Source organism: Eucyclogobius newberryi, unplaced genomic scaffold, assembly GCF_026437365.1.
Source record: "Eucyclogobius newberryi isolate DKJ021-1_F unplaced genomic scaffold, fEucNew1.0.hap1 SCAF_15, whole genome shotgun sequence".
Lineage (NCBI taxonomy): Eukaryota > Metazoa > Chordata > Actinopteri > Gobiiformes > Gobiidae > Eucyclogobius > Eucyclogobius newberryi.
Window position 1 is genome coordinate 31420368 of NW_027315779.1, and position 20162 is coordinate 31440529.

At 44.0% G+C, this 20162-nt stretch overlaps 1 protein-coding gene across 1 annotated transcript in view; it reads left to right on the forward strand.

Annotated features, from left to right (window-relative positions):
* The first annotated feature begins 3003 nt into the window (after positions 1-3003).
* The window catches only part of tmem132e (transmembrane protein 132E), a 159257-nt gene continuing 142098 nt past the window's right edge, over positions 3004-20162 (forward strand). Inside the window, exons 1-2 of the mRNA XM_072446962.1 lie at positions 3004-3202; positions 8569-9508. Of these exons, the coding sequence (XP_072303063.1) occupies positions 3133-3202; positions 8569-9508 (1010 nt within the window). The 5' untranslated portion in view covers positions 3004-3132. The remainder of the gene's footprint in view (positions 3203-8568; positions 9509-20162) is intronic.

Sequence of the window (20162 nt, forward strand, 5' to 3'; positions counted from 1 at the left end):
TTTGAGAACTTTTCATTAAACAGGTTTATTTAAAAACAAACTGGTCATACTAGACAGAGCAACACGGTCTCTTTGTTTTTATTTACTTTTATTCACTTTTATTTTTTTTATTTGCCCACCCTTTTCTTTTAAATTTACTTTGATTCAGCTTAGCCCACGGGCCCCCAAACTCAGCCTAGCCGGAGGCAAAAGCCGGCAAAAGTGACAGTAAAATCACGAAAACTAACACCAACCCACCATAAAACACACCCCGCACGACACACACAACCCACTGGTCAAGAAATGCAGAACAACATCGAAAAATAAGCCGCAGTGAGGCCGAGAACAACGAACAAGGCGCTAGCCTAGCCTAGCAACCGGAACAAACAACACGAAAATTCAGACAAAACACACCCATAACACCACCCGAAACACAAACGAATAAGGAATACACACGGTTACACACATCAGACAAGAGAAGAAACACAAAAGAAACAAATAAAACTGAATGATAGAGGGAGAGTGGACGCTTGCACTCGCGTCGCTGTCCGGAGCCGGCGCGGCTCGGACACAGGCGGGCCCGGTGGCTGCCCACAAGTCAGCCCAAAAGTGGATCCATTCATGGCTCGGAGATACTCAGGTCGAGAGGGGATGGACCCAATAGAACCCTTCTGACATTCTGACGCAAGTGATCTCGGTGTCGGAGTTGCTGGTGCAGAACACATTTTTATTTTTATTGAGGTTTTGGCCCAAATAACAGCGGAAAATCCGCAAAAAAAACCCAAACAAATGTATATATATTTTTGGATCTCCGTTTTTAGACGTCGGCGGGCTCGCGAAACAACTTATATAAAACCTCTCGCCTAAAGAATAATGTAAACTCATTACACTTGGATGTGGAAATGAGTTCTAACGGCAGCTGAGCTGGAGGGTTTGTTCATCTGTTTACTGTGGCAAACAGGACACGTGAGTTGTTATTGCACCTTCCAATTGTTTCAGAAAAATATCTTTCCCTAGTTCTACATAAAATTAGGTTGTGCATGTTCAGCTTCTCTTTGTAAATCTCTCTTTTTCTCTCCTTCTTTCACTTTCTCCCTCTCATTTTTTTTTTACAATATTGCATTAAACACATACTTTGAAGACATACAACTACAGTATGTGATGGTAAATGCACATTTTCAGTTGGCTGATAACCACCATTAAAAGTAACAACAACAACAAAACTACCACTCAATGAGATCACATGGTGGAACAAAACATTTTGAGCTTTGGAGGCGTACTTGTTTTAAACCCAGAATGTTGTGATATTGCACAAACACAGGCCGTTCAAAGCTCCGTGGGCTGAACTACTTGTTTATAATGCATTAGCCAAGTATGTATTTGAACTTCATGACTTGCTTTATCAGTGTAAAGAGACCACGCCCTGGCTCCTGCCCTGAGCTTTGCTACAAGGGAGCCACACAAGAGAGCTGTGTGTTGTCTGCCTATTTCCCCCAAAAAACATTGCAAATGACTCTGCATCAGCAGCTGGTGAACAGGTCTGTGCTGCTCTGGCCCAGAACTTCACTCACCACATTCACAGGCACAGGTTAATCTGAGAACACTTTTGATCTGGGATTTAGTCAAATCAGTCAAGACTTTTGTCCCAGGTGCAGATTAAAGTCAAACACGTGTACACGTGGAGTGCAGTAGGAGTGCAGTTTGGGAGCTATGAAAAGTAACTTTTGTAAGGTTTGCTTAAACCTACTTAGTCTGACCAACATTTAATGTGTAAGCAATCTAAAACATTCGGCTGTCTGAGCAGTTAGAAGATACACACAGGCTCTGACCTCTCTGGTGTAAACTGAGGCTTTTAAATATACGAGATTTCACTGCTTTGCCTGTTTCCTTAGCTCCAGGTGTAAATTCCAGGTAAAGCTCTTCACAGCCTAGCCCGTGGGTGCTGTGCAGAGCCAAAGCCACTGTTTGACTGATCTGAAGAGCACTGGGCCTAAGATCATGGGACGCTGTGGTGGGAAGCAATGAGCTGCAGTGGCAACAATGAGAGAAAAGAGAATTGTCTTTTTTGTGATCACACGGCTCTTCTGTCTTCATGCCCTTTTACATGTTTGCTATATGTGACCACAGTAGGGATGATAATATGTGCAAGGGCTGTCGTAGTTGCACAGACCTGTTATGTGCACCGCTGCTAATCTGCATTCCAATTGCAGCTCCCCACTTACTCTTATCGTCCCCACACCAAAACAGTTATTTTCAAGAAGAGAAAAAAAACTTAAGATTTGGCCAAGCTTTTTAACAACCCGGTGATTGAGGAGTTCTGAGAAATGTTCCCCTCACTCTGAGTCTGCACTTGAGCCAATGACACACAAAAACTGCATTCTGGGGGATTCGCCCTCCCCCCCGCCCCCGCCTGGACGCCTCTCTCTCCCCAAAGACACTCTTCAGAGGCTGGGCAGCAGAGGAGGAGGAGACAGGGGGCTGGAGGCAGTAGGCTAATTCATCAATAATCTTTACCTAATCTCTCTCTCTCTTCCTCTCTTTCACTTCTTCTCTCTCCCCCTCCCCCCTCGCCCCTCAGCCTCTCTCTCTTCTCTCTCTCTCCAGCTCATAGGCATTCAAGCAGCACAGCCCCTCCCTCCCTCCTCCTTCTCTCTCAGAGCCCTTTACGCACCCACACCCGCACTCACGCACGCACGCACGCACGCACGTACACGCACGCACGCACGCAGGGGGGGCACGCACGGGCGGCTCGAGCTAAAATGCAGTTTGTCGGTCGATGAGAAAGAAGCACGCGAGGTGTGGCGCGATGGGGCGGCGTTTCACCCTTTGTCTGTAGCTGCTTTTTGGGACGCACACGGCCCACCCCAGCGAGCGCAGGCAGAGCCCCACCGAGGAGCCGCAAAGAGGAGCCGCAAAGAGGAGCCGCACGGAGGAGCCGCAAAGAGGAGCCGCACGGAGGAGCCCCGGCTTTTGCTTTGCTCCTCTTCCACCGGCGCATTAGGAGGAGCAGCGCGCGGGGGAATCGGCCACACAAGTGCACGGAGCTGGACCTACGTGCACTGGAGTTGTGCGTGCGTTTTGGAGAACGATTATTCTGATATATTGATATATCTTTTGGAAGGATGTTGTTTCGATGATCCAAGCCTTGGGAATATGGGAGTTTTAATGTCGGATTGGCCGCATGGAGACGTGTGCGCGCAGCTCTGGCTCCTGCTGCTGATAAGTATGTGCGGCTTTTCTGCTCTTTGCTTCTTGGTAACTTTGTCCTCGTTTTGCCTCCAGCACAGATCTGGTCTAAATGAGGTGTTGGTGCAGACTTCAGACTGAAGAATGAGCGAGGCACGCTTCTGGAGTCTGTTAACAAGTGGTCTGTCTGGTGGATCCAAACATCAGCGTTATGTCTCATGCAAAGCAGCAGAACATTGTGGTTCCTCAGCTTTTGGAACAGCTCCTGCTTTGCATCTTTTATCCAGGCGAACAAAGATAACCGGCCCCAATAGTCTCCATCAGGTCCCGTCTCAGCTCCGTCAGTCAGTCGTGGTTTTAAACTTGATTTAAGCTGCGTTCACGCCACCACTGCATTTCTGGGGGATAAAAATCAAACCGCGATTTTTCTGAAAGTGATTGCGATTAGATTTTCAAATAGTTTTAAAATCAGATATATCAGATTCAGTGCACATTTGGAACTCGTCCATGAGCAAAGAGAAAAGACAAATACGAACTTATACAAATACAATCTCATACAACAGTTTGTAAAGGTTAACATTTAAGTGTAACATTGTTTTCCCTGGTAATAATATTCTGTTGTTTGTAGAGGACACACTATTAATAAAAAAAAATACTTGCCTCAATTTCGATTGGATCGCAATATATTGTTATTGGACCCTAAATGGAGCATGTTTTGGCCCTGATGTGGAGTTTGGTGCAGTTCTAGTCCTCGTTTGGTCCTAGTCTAGACTTTAGGTGTTCCAGTGTTGGTGTGGTGGATGTGCAGAGTCCTGGTGTAGTCACGCTTCAGTCGCCCTGCAGTCGGAGCATGTTTAAAGATGTTCTATGTCACTTTACTAGTGGTTGAACACACTCAGCGCGGAGGCTCTTGACAAGTGTCTGCTGCTTCATGTGGGCTTCACAGTCGAATGTGTTGGAGCAGAACATTGTGGTTCTTCTGGCTGTGTGCTGTGGACAAGGGCCCGTCACACTCATGGCAACAGAATGGCATCAGAAACAATTACAAAGGCAAATCACCTCTTTTAGTCTGTATATTAACTGCTTAGCCTGTAGTTTAGATCTGTACAAACATGTCCTGAAAGACATTTTGCTTTTTTTTGTCGATTCTTCTTTTTGGGTTTTAAATGTGAGCTGAATTGAATGAATTGTAAAGGAAAGTAGCATGTTGATATTGCTCTCAAATCGTCGTCGTCATCATCAGCTCCTGTGTGAGTCTGTGCCACTTTAGATCTTTCAGTTAGGTTGAAGATAAACACTTCTAATATTATTCATCTAGTCATGGTTCAAGCCTTTTCCAGATCTGCTTTCACTTTTACTGGGCAATCTAATCAGGATTTATGATTTTGGGATTTGATTAGCAAATCTCACAAATAAAATAAATATATCATATTTATACTAGATTTAAGTATTATTTTTCAATAAATTATGTGTTTTAATTATTCCACTTGTGTTCCTAATCTGTGTTTCTTACTCTAATCTGTGTTTCTGTGCTTAATCTCTGTTGCAACACTTGCAACTCAACACAATTTCCTCATTGCGGGACAAACAAATCTTCTCTTATCTGAATCTCTGTGGTTTGGTAACAGCACCAATGCAAATTTAGTTTCAGTAACAAACGATATATTCACACATTTTGGTATTTGTTCTTAAATTGTGCATGTTTTAGTCCCAATATGGACTTGGTTTTGTCCTGGTCTTGGGCTTATGTTTAGTGTCAGCCTTGGTGTGGTGAATGTGCAGCAGCAGAAGGGTTTAGGCAAGGGGTCATTTGGCCGGAAATTTGGGAACGAATTGTTAAAGGCGCAATGGACGATTTTTCGGCGGAAGTGCACATGCCACTCCCCCGTGTGGACTGATACAACACACACATGCGTTTGTTTATTAGCGCAACGGATCGCATCGCTCGTCTCCCGTAGATTTCTGTCCACTTCTGCGTCTGCTCGAACTGTCTTTCTCCGTCTTCATTTTGCCCCGTACACTGAGGGAACTATATTATGATAGATCCATGCGCTTAGGCACGCGGAAATGGAAATGTGGGGACGAACCGCACGAGGCTGCAGGTGAGCGATAGGTGCGTTTTATGATTGATACGTGGCAAGACTAATCGGCCGTCCACGCCACGAGGAAATAAGACTTAGATTTGTGCCAAAAAAGTCGTCCATTCAACCTTTAATTTATTTTTAGTTTTTTTTTTTATAACATGCACAATATGCATTTTACTGTAACTTTCCATTTGTCTAATGCTCTCAATGACGCCATGTTGGTGCCATTTAACTCGCATTAGCACTATTAGTCTGTCGGCTTCGATTTTTTTGGGGGTAAAACGGAAATGTTTAAAGCAAATGTCGGCAGAGAGGTGGTGTATGTCCACCTTCACCAGAGCCATAACTGAAAGTCCCCACAATGGCTTGCTATAACTATTAAGTCACTATTAAGTAACTAAGCCCGAATATTTTTTTTAATTCATTGTGAAATAAGTATTTCTCATGCTTAAAATGTGGTGTTACCCAAACGTTTCAGTCTCTATTTTGCACACCCCTGATTTAAGCGGGCCCTGATCTGGTGTGTTGAGGCTTGCTTTTGAGTGTCCCCGGAGCAAGACACTCCTGGGGGCCCCAGGTCACTTGTGCGTGGGTTTAACGTTGCTCTTGGCCGCCTGCAGCAGCCCATGTCTGACCCCGGGCAGTTAGTGGTGATTAGTGCTGACCTCCGTGACACTACTCCCCCCTCGTTCATTACGCCACCAGACTATTGTCCTGCCCATATCGAGCGTGTTGAGTTCATCCAACACAGACAGTTAGCTGGATGAACATGTTGACTGTTAGCGCTGCAGACGTATAGTCTCATGAAGGCTCATTTACAGAAGCATGATGATTTGTTTAACGTACATATTTTAATTAAAGACATGTGAAACTGTTCCGCACAGATGTGCTGCATCTAAACCACAACAGAGTGTGACTGGGAAGCAGAGTTTGTTGTGTGAAAGAGCACGGAGGGCCACGATAATGAAACCAAAAGATCGCGATGACAGGGCGATGAAGCAGCTCAAAACACCAGGGATCACTTACCTCACTAACATGAAGTTTTACATCAAGTTTCTTATTTTAAGTGACGTGACATAAACGCTAATTAATTCATAACTACTGTAAATGTTACAAACAACAAGTTAATTAGTCCTTTATATATATATTCTTTATATACAAACACAACAGTTCGGACTGGTGAAGTGAAATGTTGCTGTTTTGGGGACGTACTTCTGTGAAATTAAGAATACAAAGTATTATTTTAAGCATAAGCTCCTTATATGTTTATTACTATAAACTATAACGGTTATTTAAATATAATGTACCTACCTTGACAACAGAGAAGAATACTTTGAAAATGCTTTTAGCTACAGAATGTTGAATACCTGCATTGAAATGCATTTAGTAACATATTCCGTTCCAGGGTGAAATCAGTCTGAACAATAGAATATTTTGATTTGATGTCAGATTTGATGAGTAAAAATGTGTTTAAAAGATGAAAACAATTTTATGTTTGTGGCACTGTTTGTTATAACCTATTGTTGAATAGAGAAGGAAACATTGAGATCAAGAGCAGTGTTTTGTATTTTTCTCTCTAATACTGAGCAGTTTGAAGTTTAAATGACATCATTAACCACAGTGTGTATTCATCTGATTTTAGTCAAGTAACTACTCTGAATAATAAATAAAAGAGTATGAATACATAGTTTCAGTACATGCATTTACAATGTAACATGTAATTACATGTTGTTGTTACATGGTAACAAAAATAAATAAATAATAGTGAGTACTGAACATTCAAAGCGGTCCCTGGTGCACAGATGCAACATTCATGAAGATGAAGTATGATATTCATAAGTAATAATAAGATGAAGCCACACTTATTCACGGAGATGTAATGTAACGTAGAAGAGTACTATAAGCGCCATTAAAGTATACTGAAGATCACCTTGATCCCTGGTTCAGTTCTGGTTTGGAATTGTTTTAGGTTTATTTTAGAACAAGCTGAATTGTACTGATACATTTTAGTTTCAGTTTGTCATGTGCCAGTCCTATTTGGGTTTGGTAATAGGATTAGTCTTGGTTTAGCCAGGTTTTGATATGTCTTTTTTTCCTTGGTTAGTCCTTGTTCAGGTTCTAGCTTCTAGTCCAGACCCTGTTTCAGGCCTGGTTTAGGTCTCTTATGCTGCAGAAGCGGAGACCAGGGACAAGAGTGGACTTTACTCTTTTTCATGAGCCCAAACCAGGTTAGGGACATGAAGTGGGTTTTCATTGCTTCCATTTGCAGACATACTTTATAGCCCACGTGACCTAGGCCTCTGCGCCTCCAAACCAAAATGGACCTTTGCTTCTGGGAACACATTCACTTTTCAGCAGGTCAGATCGAAGCTCATTGGCTAAATGCTTTGAAAGCGCCTGACTAAATCCACCAGGCCCGCTCCTTAATCTGCTCTGATGGCCTGCACACAGGCGCCTAAAGCTGAGGACACACCTTTAGTGAGATTTTCGTATAATTTTCAATTGTGCTTTAAGTCACTCTCAGTCACCACGAGTTGAAGTCAGTCGTGGTTGCTTCGGCCTCGTAGTGTGGAGCTGGACTCATATTTGAATTGCAGAAAGAAAGATGCGATTAGACTCCAGTAGTAATTGAAACATGTTTGAATTATAAGCCTGACACTGACACTTCTGTACATGGAGCCCAGCAGCCAACAACTAGGAGAGGAGGAGACAAACAGTCTGGACTATAACTTTTTATTTTCGTCTTTACAGAGAGAACAAGGCTTAAATATCAGATTAATAATACAGAAAGGGCACACGCACTACTTTTACATTTACAATCAGAGCTGAAACACTGTTATAAACCACTGCGTGGTTCACCTCCTCCTCTTGTTTCTTCCTCGTGTGGCTCACGTCTGCATCAGAAATGATCCACAGGTTTTCCTCTGATAAAATCCACAAGAAACAACTCTGTTGCCACTTTTAATATCCATTTTAGATCTTCCAGAGTAAGTTAGAATCACAGCTGGATCCAGTGCTACAGCTTTTTTAATCCCACTACCTCTGTTTTGGTTGGCCAGGGGTCACATGATGCTGTTTAACCAATGAAAATCTGACTTCTTCAGAATAGTATGAAGTATGAGAAAGTACAAAAGCCCCCTCGGCTCGGTTTAGTGTACGAGGGGCACATTTCCAGCTTTCTATTGCCTCTTTTATCCAGAGCTGATGTTTGTTGTCTTCAGTCCCAATGACTCTGGATCCATCTGTGCTATTAGCCTCTGATAATGTGACACTCAACAGTAAAGTGCAGTATCTGACCTGGTGTGTCTTGTGTCCGCAGCTGTCGGAGGGAAAGTGTCTCCCACCAGTGAGGCGCTCCTCAGCACCTCCTCGCCCCCCAGCGCCCCGCCCCCCAGCCTGTATTTGCCCGCCCACTTCAAAATGTCCAACGCCCAGCTGGCATTCTTCCTGAGGGAGACGCCGGCCCCTGAGCGCATTGGGGGCGGGGCCAGTGAGAGGACCTCCCCCGGGGCAGGCCACCCTCTGCAGCGGGCTGAGAGCTTTGTGGTGTTCCAGACTAAAGAGCTGCCCGCCATCAACATCACCTTTGGTCCCTTTGCACGCGATCAGGCCCTGACCAAGGAACTGCTGCAGCCGGCCAGTCCGCTGGACATTCCCGGGACGCTGACGGTCAACTGGAAAGTACGAGCATTTATTGTTCAGACACGGGTCTACTCCTCCAGTCCCACAGTGCAGGTGTTCTTCTACATCGCTGGACGAGACTGGGACGACTTCAGGGTTCAGGATAAGCTTCCGTGCGTGCGGCTGCACGCGTTCAGGGATGTACGGGAAATCAAGACCTCATGTCGGATGAAAGGGAACCTAGCACAGTGTTTGGCCCAGCTGGACCTGCCCCAGTCCTGGTTCAACACTAACGTGGCTCCGCTGGGCCGCAGGAAGGGCTCTGCAGAGGCGATGCTGGAGGGTGTGAGCGAGACCCTGCAGGCTGAGCTCTACTACACTCTGCATGAAGCCGCCCCCGACAGAGGCTGTAGCGAGGGCCCTGGGCAGCGCGGAGGCATGGGGGCCCCGCAGCACCCGCTCCTCCGCATAGGTAGCATCAGTCTGTATCAGGCGGGGCAGGAGCAGCTGCTGGTGGACAAGCAGCTGGATAAAAACATGTTCCTGAGGCTGCCAGACAAGCCCCTGCGACCTGGGGAGATGCTGAGGATTTACCTGTTCCTCATGCCCAACTCCTCTGTGGACCACTTCACTCTCCGGTAAGAGATGACTCCCATTCTTTTGCCATTCAGATGTTGTCTCATATTCTTCTATTATATTTCTATTATATTTATTATTGTCTCCTGGTTGATAAAAGCATATTTTATGATATTTTGGGGCTAATCCAAACTTTTTCATTGATTTTACATTATGTTCCACTTCATTTTTGCCTTCAGTTGCCTCCATTCCAGAGTTTAGACTGTATTTGTGTTCATTAGACTGTGAGATCCAGTCTGCAGTAAAAGAGTGTGGGGCCGAGTGCGAGTCCCTTCACTTTACCATAACTCCATCTAAAATCAGCAGTGTGTTTTGGCTGGTCACGCATGGATGAAACTGTGCTGGTGTCTTCTCAAAAGACTATGATTCAGCGGTAGAACAGAACAGACTTTTCAATTGTTTGAGTTATATTGTTTGAGAATTGAGTTATTGGGATGCAACAATTTCCAAATGCCATAGTGCAGTAAAAAGCACAGCTATATTGTACTGTAGAAATGATTCTTGTTTAATTCAACCATGTTTGCAATGAAAATGACAACGTATCATGGTCAAAGTAGGTTAATGCAATAGAACAATTTATTGTAGATTGTGAGTATTAACAATAATAACCTCCAGTGTGTTGTTAGTGGTTGAATTTGGATGGCACTCACATTCACAGACTTTGGTGTTGAGAATAACGCTGTATGAGACACTAGCTGCATAACAAGTTATTTAATTCATTACCCTTTCCTTTGTTCAAAAGTTGCTATAGTTACTGTTATACTCTCTCCTTCTGAAGCACATGGGGAAATATGCAGAAAAGTGTAGATTTTGCATTTAGAATTGTGCAGTTGTTGTGGCTGTACAGTTGACATGTGACAACATAACTAACACTATCTAGAACTCATAATCCATGCTAGACTATTGTAATAGTTTGTTTTCCTGTCTAAACAAGAAGGAGCTCTCTCGTCTGCTTTTGCTAATGTGGATGCCAATAAAGGCTGAATATAGCTCTTTCATTTGTTTTGAACCCAGCTTAAAATGTTTAAACTGTTTTGTTGCACCAAGACAAAAGTTGTCTTCTGGTTCTTCCGGAGATGGTTATTTTATATATAATAAAAAAAAAGGGAGTGTCTACAGAGCCGCAGCGCGCGGCAGAAACTGCATAGGTTTTTTGTGCCGCGGCTCCTGAAACTGCTGGGCTATTTGACCATGCCGGGTTAGGGTCAGGGTTAGGGTTAAGGTTAGGGTTAGGGATAGGGTTAGGGTCAGGGTCAGGGTCAGGGTCAGGGTTAGGGTTAGGGTTAGCCATGAGGCTATATGGCCGAAACTGCATGGGTTTTTTATGCCGCGGCTCCTGAAACTGCTGGGTTATTTGACCGCGCCGCGGTTCTGCAGCCACGGCCTGAAAAAAACATAAAAATGCAAAAACAACCCAGTCCCATGGCCATTTCACACTGTCCTGCCCGGTAAAGTCTACGGGCCAAAAACCCCTGAAAACAAAAATACAAATAAGGAATTGTGGGTTGAATCTTCAATCTGTGTCTTTAATTCATCAGGATGATCAGACAAGGTCCCTGTTTTTGCTGTTTTAGTCCAAGATGTTTGGACCCAGTCCCAGGCAACAGAGGAAAGAATTGGATTCATATTTTGTATTATATATTAATATACGGTTTTGACTGAAGTTAAATTAAATGAAAAAAGATGAATATTAGAGCGTTATCTACCCGCTCCACCAATCCACAGCCTGCACCTGCCAACGCCTCGGTAAATTGTCATAGCGTTAATGTGCACAATGTGTAGTACATTTTATTCAGACAAACTATGTATTTAATATTCCGTAGTTTCAGCCTCCTGAAACAATATTTTATAACATTTTGAGGAAGATATAATCGCAGCGGCGCAGCACTGCTCTCTCCATAGAGTTTGAGGGTGAGGCATGGCGATCCCGTCATCAGCTGCGAGGAGCAGTTATATTATTGAGCCTATATTTTAAGCATACCAAACAGAAAACAACACCGTTCTTGTACCTTGGTGGTTTTGTTGCCTCGTGTCGTGTGCTGTTCAAAAAACTCTAAATTGTTTACAGTGGCCATTCGCCGTAAAGTAAAGTTTACGTCAAGCAAGTACTGGCAGCTGCTTATTCAGGTAAAACTTTTAATTTCAATCGCGGAGAGATTTATGACAATTCACAGTGTAATTTGTCATAAACTTACCATTAACCAAACTTGAATGATCAGCGTGGCCAGTAGCCTGAGGAATGTGAGAATATTTGCCGCTGGACAAATTGCACAATTACATAATTTGCAGATGAAAAGTCTTGGCGTGCCTCTGCCTCGCGATAATGAAAGTCATCAGAGCCAATAGGCAACATTTTGGCCGATTGTCGAAGTCTTGTGAGACTCGTGACTAACCGCCCACCTGTCCGGCCGCCTGCCCGCCTGCCTACTTGCCCACGGGTCCTCCTAGTGGGTCCTAGCCTGCCCACTAGTCTGCCTGACCACCCGCTCGCCTGACCACCTGCCTTACTGACTGCCTATTGGACCAACCACCTGCCTGCCCGCCCACCAGACTGCCTGCCAGCTCTTCTGCTTTACTGCCCACCTGCCCAACCACCAACCCTCCTGCCCGCCCACCAGACTGCCTGCCAGACCGCTTGACCACTCATCCGCCTGACCACCCTGCCCGACCACCCATCCGCCTGCCCGACCACGCACCCTCCTACCCAACCACCTGCCCGCTTGCCCGACCACATGCCCGCCCACCAGACCACCTGTCGGCCCTCCTTACTTGCCACCCACCTGCCCAACTACCTGCCCATCAACCGACCCTCCTGCGTACCCACCAGACCGCCTGACCACCCGCCCGCCTGCCCACCCGACCCCCTGCCAGACTGCCTGCCTGATCGCCCGCCTAACCGCCTGACCGCCCACCTACCCACAGCACCCGCCCGCCTGCCAGAGCACCCGCCCGCCAGCCAGCCAGAGCACCCGCCTGCCTGCCGCTCCTTGTCCCACCTGCTTTAATGGCCTGTCCATGGCTCAGTGAGGAGGAGGATGCTGCGTATGAATAACTGATTACATGCTCGTTTGGCTCCCGACGCGGATGTAAGCAAACAGAAAGTGTGAAGTCCGCCGTGCGTGTGAGAGAGCATTGTTCATCCGGCGCTGCACTGTGACACAGGCTTATGCTCTGTCCTTAATGTGATCATTATTCTGCGAAAAGACAAAGATCCTGTCTGTGCCGTCGCTGATGGCTATATTTAGTCCGACAATAAATGTTACGGAGGGTTGTGGCGCTTTTTGAAGTCCAACCAGATTGTACCTAGAAATAAACTTCATATCCAAGGTACAGATGTCAGACTATCAAATATTAGTGTTAATAATACCATTTTATGATTGCTCACGATTAATGACATCATGACCGAACACATTGTCTCTGTTTCTCGGTTCCTCTGTTCATTCCTTCACAAAAAAGTAGTAGTAGTTAACTTTGTGGAAAATGTACTGCATAAATTGTGAATCGAACAAATATTGCAACGCTTGTCTGAAAAATTGCAATTAGATGTTTTTCCAAAATTGTTCTGCCTTACATTTTACACTCTATTTACTCTTCTCTCCTTTTATGTATGATTAGTTCCCTCTTCAAAAAAAGAAAGAAAATTAAATGACCATGTATTTTGCGTCATTAAAACATTTAACAGACACCTTGGTTACTGTTATCTAACCGATATTTTTTCTTTCAATACCGATCCTGTCCTGTCAGTATTTAATGTTGCAATATCCTGATAGTGGGAAGAGATTGAGTTAAGATTCTGCTGTTACTAAGATCTGACAGTGGGTTTCATCTCAAACCTGGACCTCCTGGAGCTCTTGTGATATCTTGTTGATGTTTTTCATATCTCTTTCTCCACAGCAGCGAGAATCAATTCCACGCGAGAAACAGTTGTAGCATGTTGCAGACAGATCAGGCTTTGATTCCACACAAACATGTTCAGCTCCTCGTTCAAACGCACGTCCCGCTGATAATGTTCCGCGGAGCATGACATCAAACACGCGCTTGGTGAATATGGGAGTCACAGCGATCAGAAAGCATCCGGAGGTCAGACACAAACACTGTGTGACTGATGGTGTAAAGATATGACTGCGATGGATCATTGAGGACGCGCTTTTCCTGCTCAACTTGTCTGTAGCACCAAACGTGAAGGAGAGTCGGAGTGCTTTCGCTCAACGGCATGGCCCAAATAGTTTGTTTAGTTGTTTAATTACAGGTGGTTTTATTGCTAAAGATGGTAGAGTGGCCGTATAGTGTGCGCCTCCTGAATGTAGGCCTGCTCCCCAGCCTACATTCTAAGGCTGGGCAAGAAGCAAAAAATATATAATAATTAATCGTGGAATAAAAAAATACTTTCAGTTAGAGCTGTTCAGAATTTCATGTGATATTTCCGCCTAAAAAACTGGAGCAAAGACACTTACATATTAAAGTGGGACTATCAGTGTAAATGAAAAAGCCTCTCATCAGCTCGTGCTCTTAAATTTGCTTTGAGTAAACATGTTTTTGAGATTTTTCGGGCGACAGTTTCCAATTAGATATTATTACTTAAAACCATAATTAAAATTCACAAGGCAAACAAGAAATGGAAAACATACAATAGCAAGTCAAGTTGATGGAGGTTTCCTGAGGCTATTACCAAAGACCCATTTGACCTGAATTCACCCTAAGCATTTAATCAGAAGTTTCACAAACATAACAGTATAGAAATGTTTGTTTGACATAATCAGGATTATTTCAATTTGATGAGGTCAAAAATCGTAAAGATACATTTTCCATAATCGAGCAGCCCTGCTCGAGGATTGGATGTGCTCTACTCCTCGATTTGAAAACACAAGCTGATCATTGGTGAGTAAGATTTTAGGAGGAACCACAACTTCTACTACTCAAACTTAAAGGTCCTATATTATTTTATTATTATTTTTTTAGCTTTTAAACCTGTTAATTTTTCCCTCATCAAAAACCTAGCTGGAGTTGTGCTTAGGTTCATTCACACTGAATCCTCAACTTCTCTGCTCCTTCTCTGAGCCTCTCAACCACACTCACTTTACAATATCCCATTTATGATGTCGAAGGAGTGATCCAGAGGTCTCATTGCTATTTTTAAGACCATAAATCTAGACTAACGCTCGACCCGTTCTGAGCTATTTGTAATCATTATAATCATTGTTACCTGATGGTTATTCCTTCTGCTGCTTGTAGTTGGAGTGCTAAAACAAATTGCAGATGAGGGAACACCTGACTGAGCGAATGTCATGCATGGTTTTCATGACATATACATTTAAAGGACAAGAACAATACAAAATATAGCCGCAAGCGGCAATGATCGCCCCTCGCTGCGCCCCTGCCGCCTCCACGCCGCCCGGCAACGCAGGAGAAGCGGGCGCTAATGCGCCCCAATTTTCCTTTTATTACACCTAATGCTTAATCTGTGGCGCTATTGCACCTTATCCCCTTTGCTTTACAAATCAAGGGAAAGGTTTGCGGCTGCGCTCTACAAAGACCATGACTTTAAAAGAAGATGAGTCTCACCAAATTTCAGGTTAATTGGACGACCGCCCTTGGAGGAGTTCATAAAAGTATAAAGTGAAAGCGTGTTCACATTTCAGAGATTTGGCGATGTTCCCATTGGAATAACATGGGAGGTTTCTGTCATCGCCGTCATATTTGCCGTAACAAATATGACATGTCTCATTGACTTTTTTGATCGGTATGGCAAAATGGAATTTTGTGCCAAATTTAATAAAATTTCAAAAATCTAAATATTTCCCCCCCTATATAAAATTCACTCTGTTGAGAGCCCTATCTTGCCAAATTAATTTGTTTCACTTCAAATAGGTTTAGGGCCAAGGGTTTAACAACTGATACAAATTTGATGCAATTCGGACTTTGTATGCGCAAACGGTAGCAAATTTAAAATTTGGGACATTTCTGAAATGGCAGCGACATTTTGTGGCTTTGCCACATAGACACTGTGAAAGATATCAAAATAACTTCTGATGTCTCACCCCTCAACATTATTTTCACCAGATTTCAGCTTTTTCGGACCTACGCCCTAGGACGAGTTTGTAAAAGTACGACATTTGTCACCACCCCTGAGTCATGCTTAGCACATTTTGATCGAATATGGCCTGCATTTAGTTGGGCTGACGGCGTTGCCATAACTTTTTTACTTCTCTTGTCACCATCTACCGTACCTCTGCAGCAAACTTCATGATTCTACCATCAGATTTTTGAATTTTAGGAAAAGCAGATTGCCAGTTGGTCATTATGGTGTGGGTCCCTGGGCACTGACAGGCACTTTTGTTATTTTTGAGTGGGCTCCGCCCACTTTGTGTTATTGGCCCTCTATACAATGATATTTTTTGCATTACATGCTTTTATGCACACAACGTGCATGTGTCAGGGAATGTATTTGTGAGCTACTTCGTCATCCCCATGTAACGCAAGTGCGCACTTTCGCACAGGCTTTGGCCCATTTACAACGATAATGTTACATTTTCCTACTACTAATTTATGCACAAGACGTGCATGAGTGGAGGAGTGCGTTAGTCAGAGTTTTGAAGCGTGTGTACTTTCGCAGCCGTGTTTCTTACAGAGCTAATAGGCCTCTCCCCAGCCTGTGGCGCCCGGGCCTAGTAGAATAACCACAGAATATTCCTCTGTCACAGCTAGCGCTCAGTCTTTCTGTTAATCTGGATATGATTCAGTGTGGATGTTATGCTTTCACTCCCACTGGCTTTTACAGACTCTATTGTTTACTCTGGCTGAGGATATAAGAGTTTGCACAGTATGGTTTTAGACGGAGCAGTACTGAGGACATAGAACATGCCAGATCCACTGTGCTGACAGCATACAACGGTGAGGCTGCAGGGCCGACAGCTCTGCCACTGCGCAGCTCTGCTGGGCCTACCACTCTGCCACTGCGCAGCTCTGCAGGGCCTACCACTCTGCCACTGCGCAGCTCTGCAGGGCCTACCACTCTGCCACTGCGCAGCTCTGCAGGGCCTACCACTCTGCCACTGCGCAGCTCTGCAGGGCCGACCACTCTGCCACTGTGCAGCTCTGCAGGGCCGACCACTCTGCCACTGTGCAGCTCTGCAGGGCCGACCACTGCCACTGCGTAGGAGTAAACCCTGAGAAACCTTGAGCTGTTGGACAAAAAAAAAAAAAAAGCCAACTACTGGAAAATACAATACTCGGTCAATGCAGACAACATTTTTGAAAAGTAAACTTAATTATTTTACTTTGAATGTAAGGATTTCTATGGAACACCAGCAGAAAAGAGATCTTATAGTGTGGATTATCTGAAGATTTAGGCCTGAATCATGATTCTAATCTCTCCTTTTAATGTAAATGAACTCTTGTAGTGGTTTTATTCTTTTCAGGGCAGTGTGGGTCAGATACATGGTCACATCATCAAAACAACCTGAATTTTGAGTGCTTTTGCCACACCCATTTTTTTTGTTGACTAATTGATCTTTAGTCGACCATTATTTGTTGACTTCTGTCTTAATGAAAAGCAGACAGCGCAAGCGTAGAGCTGGTGAATATCAACATACTTCAGCCAATAGTGAACAAAAGGTCTGTCTCTGGGATTATAATGTTCATCAAATAAAAAACAAATTGCCAAAAGCTATTCCCTTTAAGCTTCTCTCTATAACTCCAGTGCACAGGCGTACTTATCCCAGCCTGTGTCCCGCCCTTCCCTTCATAGCAGGTGGTGTAGGGGTCAAGGTGAGAGGCGCCTGATGAGATGCTGTGGACCGCTCTGATGGGATTGGTGCCACTCGCTCGCTCCAAATTAAAACCAGGATCATAAATTAGCCAAAAGCCTCACAGGACGCCTGGATCACCAAAGCATAACATAAAAAGAAAACGGGATGTTGCTCACTTAACTTGCAGGCGGAGAAATGGATTTTCAAAGTTAGGGGCCAGGGGGGCCCCCTACCTATAAAAGTTAGGGGCCCCCCCAACAATTTCAGGGGCCCACAAGCGCGCGCGGTCATAAGAACAAGATACATTTGTTGTTTTAAACCTCGTTATTAGCATGTAAAACAATTTAAAGTACTTTTATCTTTTATTTGATATGAAGAGCACAAATACTGAATCCCTATAAACCAGAGATCATGATCTTTCAATACTGTTTAATTTAATATAATAATGTTTCTTAGATACAAAATAAATACTGTTTACAGCATTTGACACAAGGAGATCTTATATGTTCTGCAGCAGGAATAAATAAAATCACAGTCTACAAAATAACCTGAGTACAGACACAGCGAGGAGATCTTTTATGTTTTTGTAATAATAAATATTCTGAATCATAATCTTCTTGTCAGCAGAGCTGGGTTTCGATTCAAATTTCCAAGAATCGATTCGATTCCGATTTTTACGTTTCAAAATATTTTTTTTCCGATTTCTCAGATCCCATCCGATTTGCTCCGATTTCGATCTGATTTCCGATTCGATCCGATTTCGATTCGATCCGGGGGTTAATGTTATTAAAAATGAAAAATGTATTTGAACCGTTTCCTTCACTTCATGACTGTGTAGAGAAGCAACATATTAAAACTAGTATTATATCAATATTAAACAGCAAATCTTACAAGTATTGGTAGTTACTGATGGAAGACTGATGAAAAGGTTAAGGGTCAATCTACCTTCAACAAAGATAATCCAGGAGTCCTGAATTATCTTTCTTGACGGTAGATTGAATTTCTCCGAGGGAAATGTAGAAAATAATTTTAATAAAAAAAATTAAAAAAAATCGATCTTTGGACATACGAATCGATAATCGGTCATTAATATGCGAATCGATTAAAAATCGGAAAATCGATTATTTCAACCCAGCTCTACTTGTCAGGGAACAAATCAAGTATCAATATTGTTAAAACAGTAGCTTGTAAGAGTTCTGTTAAATACCAAAGCTTGTCAAATAAATACCTGTTGAATCCCTTTTGAGGAAAAGCCAAACACACGGTGCAGTACAACAATCCTGCTCCTGTCAGACTAATGCAGGGGACAGGTGTGTCCCACCACTCCCACACACACCTTTCCCATGGCATCAGTACGATAATATTATTGTCTGTCCCTTTCAGTCTTCTCATAATATTTTTTTTCTTCTTCTTCTGTTTTTCTGTAACTTTTTGTCTTTTGGGTGGAGGGGTGGTACTTCCACATCGACATACAGTTTTTGTTGTAAACAACTTTACTCATTTTGCCACAAAATTAGACCGGGCATATCCGTGGACACCCGAACAAGACCGAACGCAGCGGCCAATCAGATGCCCGCTTTCATCGAAATTAGATCACGGACACCGCCCGGCCAATGAGAAGCGAGAAGACTGCGAAGTGGGCATGTCTGTCAAAACGAAACTTAAGCCGTGAAAATGCCCCGAATATGGCCAAATTACTAGTTAAATCTTGATTTTTTTCGAGGGGTTAAGATACAGGGGCACGGCGGGCCCCCTCCTAATTCAAACCGCGGGCCCACCGGAGATTTGACTGCTTACGGGCCCCGGGCTCCCGTCTATTTCGCGGCCTGACCTGAAGAAGCATTCTATATGTTTTAGACGATCAAGACTCAAATCTCAAGAAAACCTTCTCTCTTTGGTCTTTGTGTCTCGTTTATCTGTATAAGGGCTGCTTAATCTGACAAATCACAACTAGTGTTCTCACAATACTAACATTACAAACTCGATTCAATGCTAAGGAAATGATTTGATCCTTGATACCAATTTTTATTCCAAAATGATAATTAAAATGCTCTTTAGGTTAAGGGCTTAGACAACAGACTGACATCTTCAGCACTAAATCATTGTACTTTTCTTTTATTTAACATTATGGTCTTATTCTAGTTGGGTAGTAGATGATTATATGATTAAAACTGTTCAGGAAAGGTCACATTTTGTCCTGTCCTTCACTTTTCTAGTTTCAACCCTTTGATTTCAGTAGGGGAATAGTTTGTCTCTTCAATTGTTGACAGATCTTTATGGAGGCCAACACCTACAGTAAATGCTTAAGAGTTTGACATTTACATGGTAGATCTTTCTAAAGGTCAAAGCGGGTCGCCAGTAAGAGATAATTGTTTTTTTTTTGTACATTTACCGGTAGTTTATATCCAGACCATCCATCCATCCATTTTCTGCCGCTTATCCGGGGCCGGGTCGCGGGGGCAGCAGTCTGAGCAGGGACTCCCAGACTTCCTTCTCCCCAGACACTTCCTCTAACTCCTCCGGGGGATCCCGAAGCGTTCCCAGGCCAGCCGAGAGACTCTAGTCTAGTCTCTCCAGCGTGTCCTGGGTCTTCCCCGGGGCCTCTTCCCGGTGGGACATGCCTGAAACACCTCCCGAGGGAGGCGCCCAGGAGGCATCCGGAACAGATGTCCGAGCCACCTCAGCTGGCTCCTCTCGACGTGGAGGAGCAGCCGAGAGCTCTACTCCGAGCTCCCCCCGTGTGGCCGAGCTCCTCACCTTATCTCTAAGGGAGCGCCCAGCCACACGGCGGAGGAAACTCATTTCGACCGCTTGTATCCGCGATCTTGTTCTTTCGGTCACTACCCAAAGCTCATGACCATAGGTGAGGGTAGGAACGTAGACCGACCGGTAAATAGAGAGCTTTGCC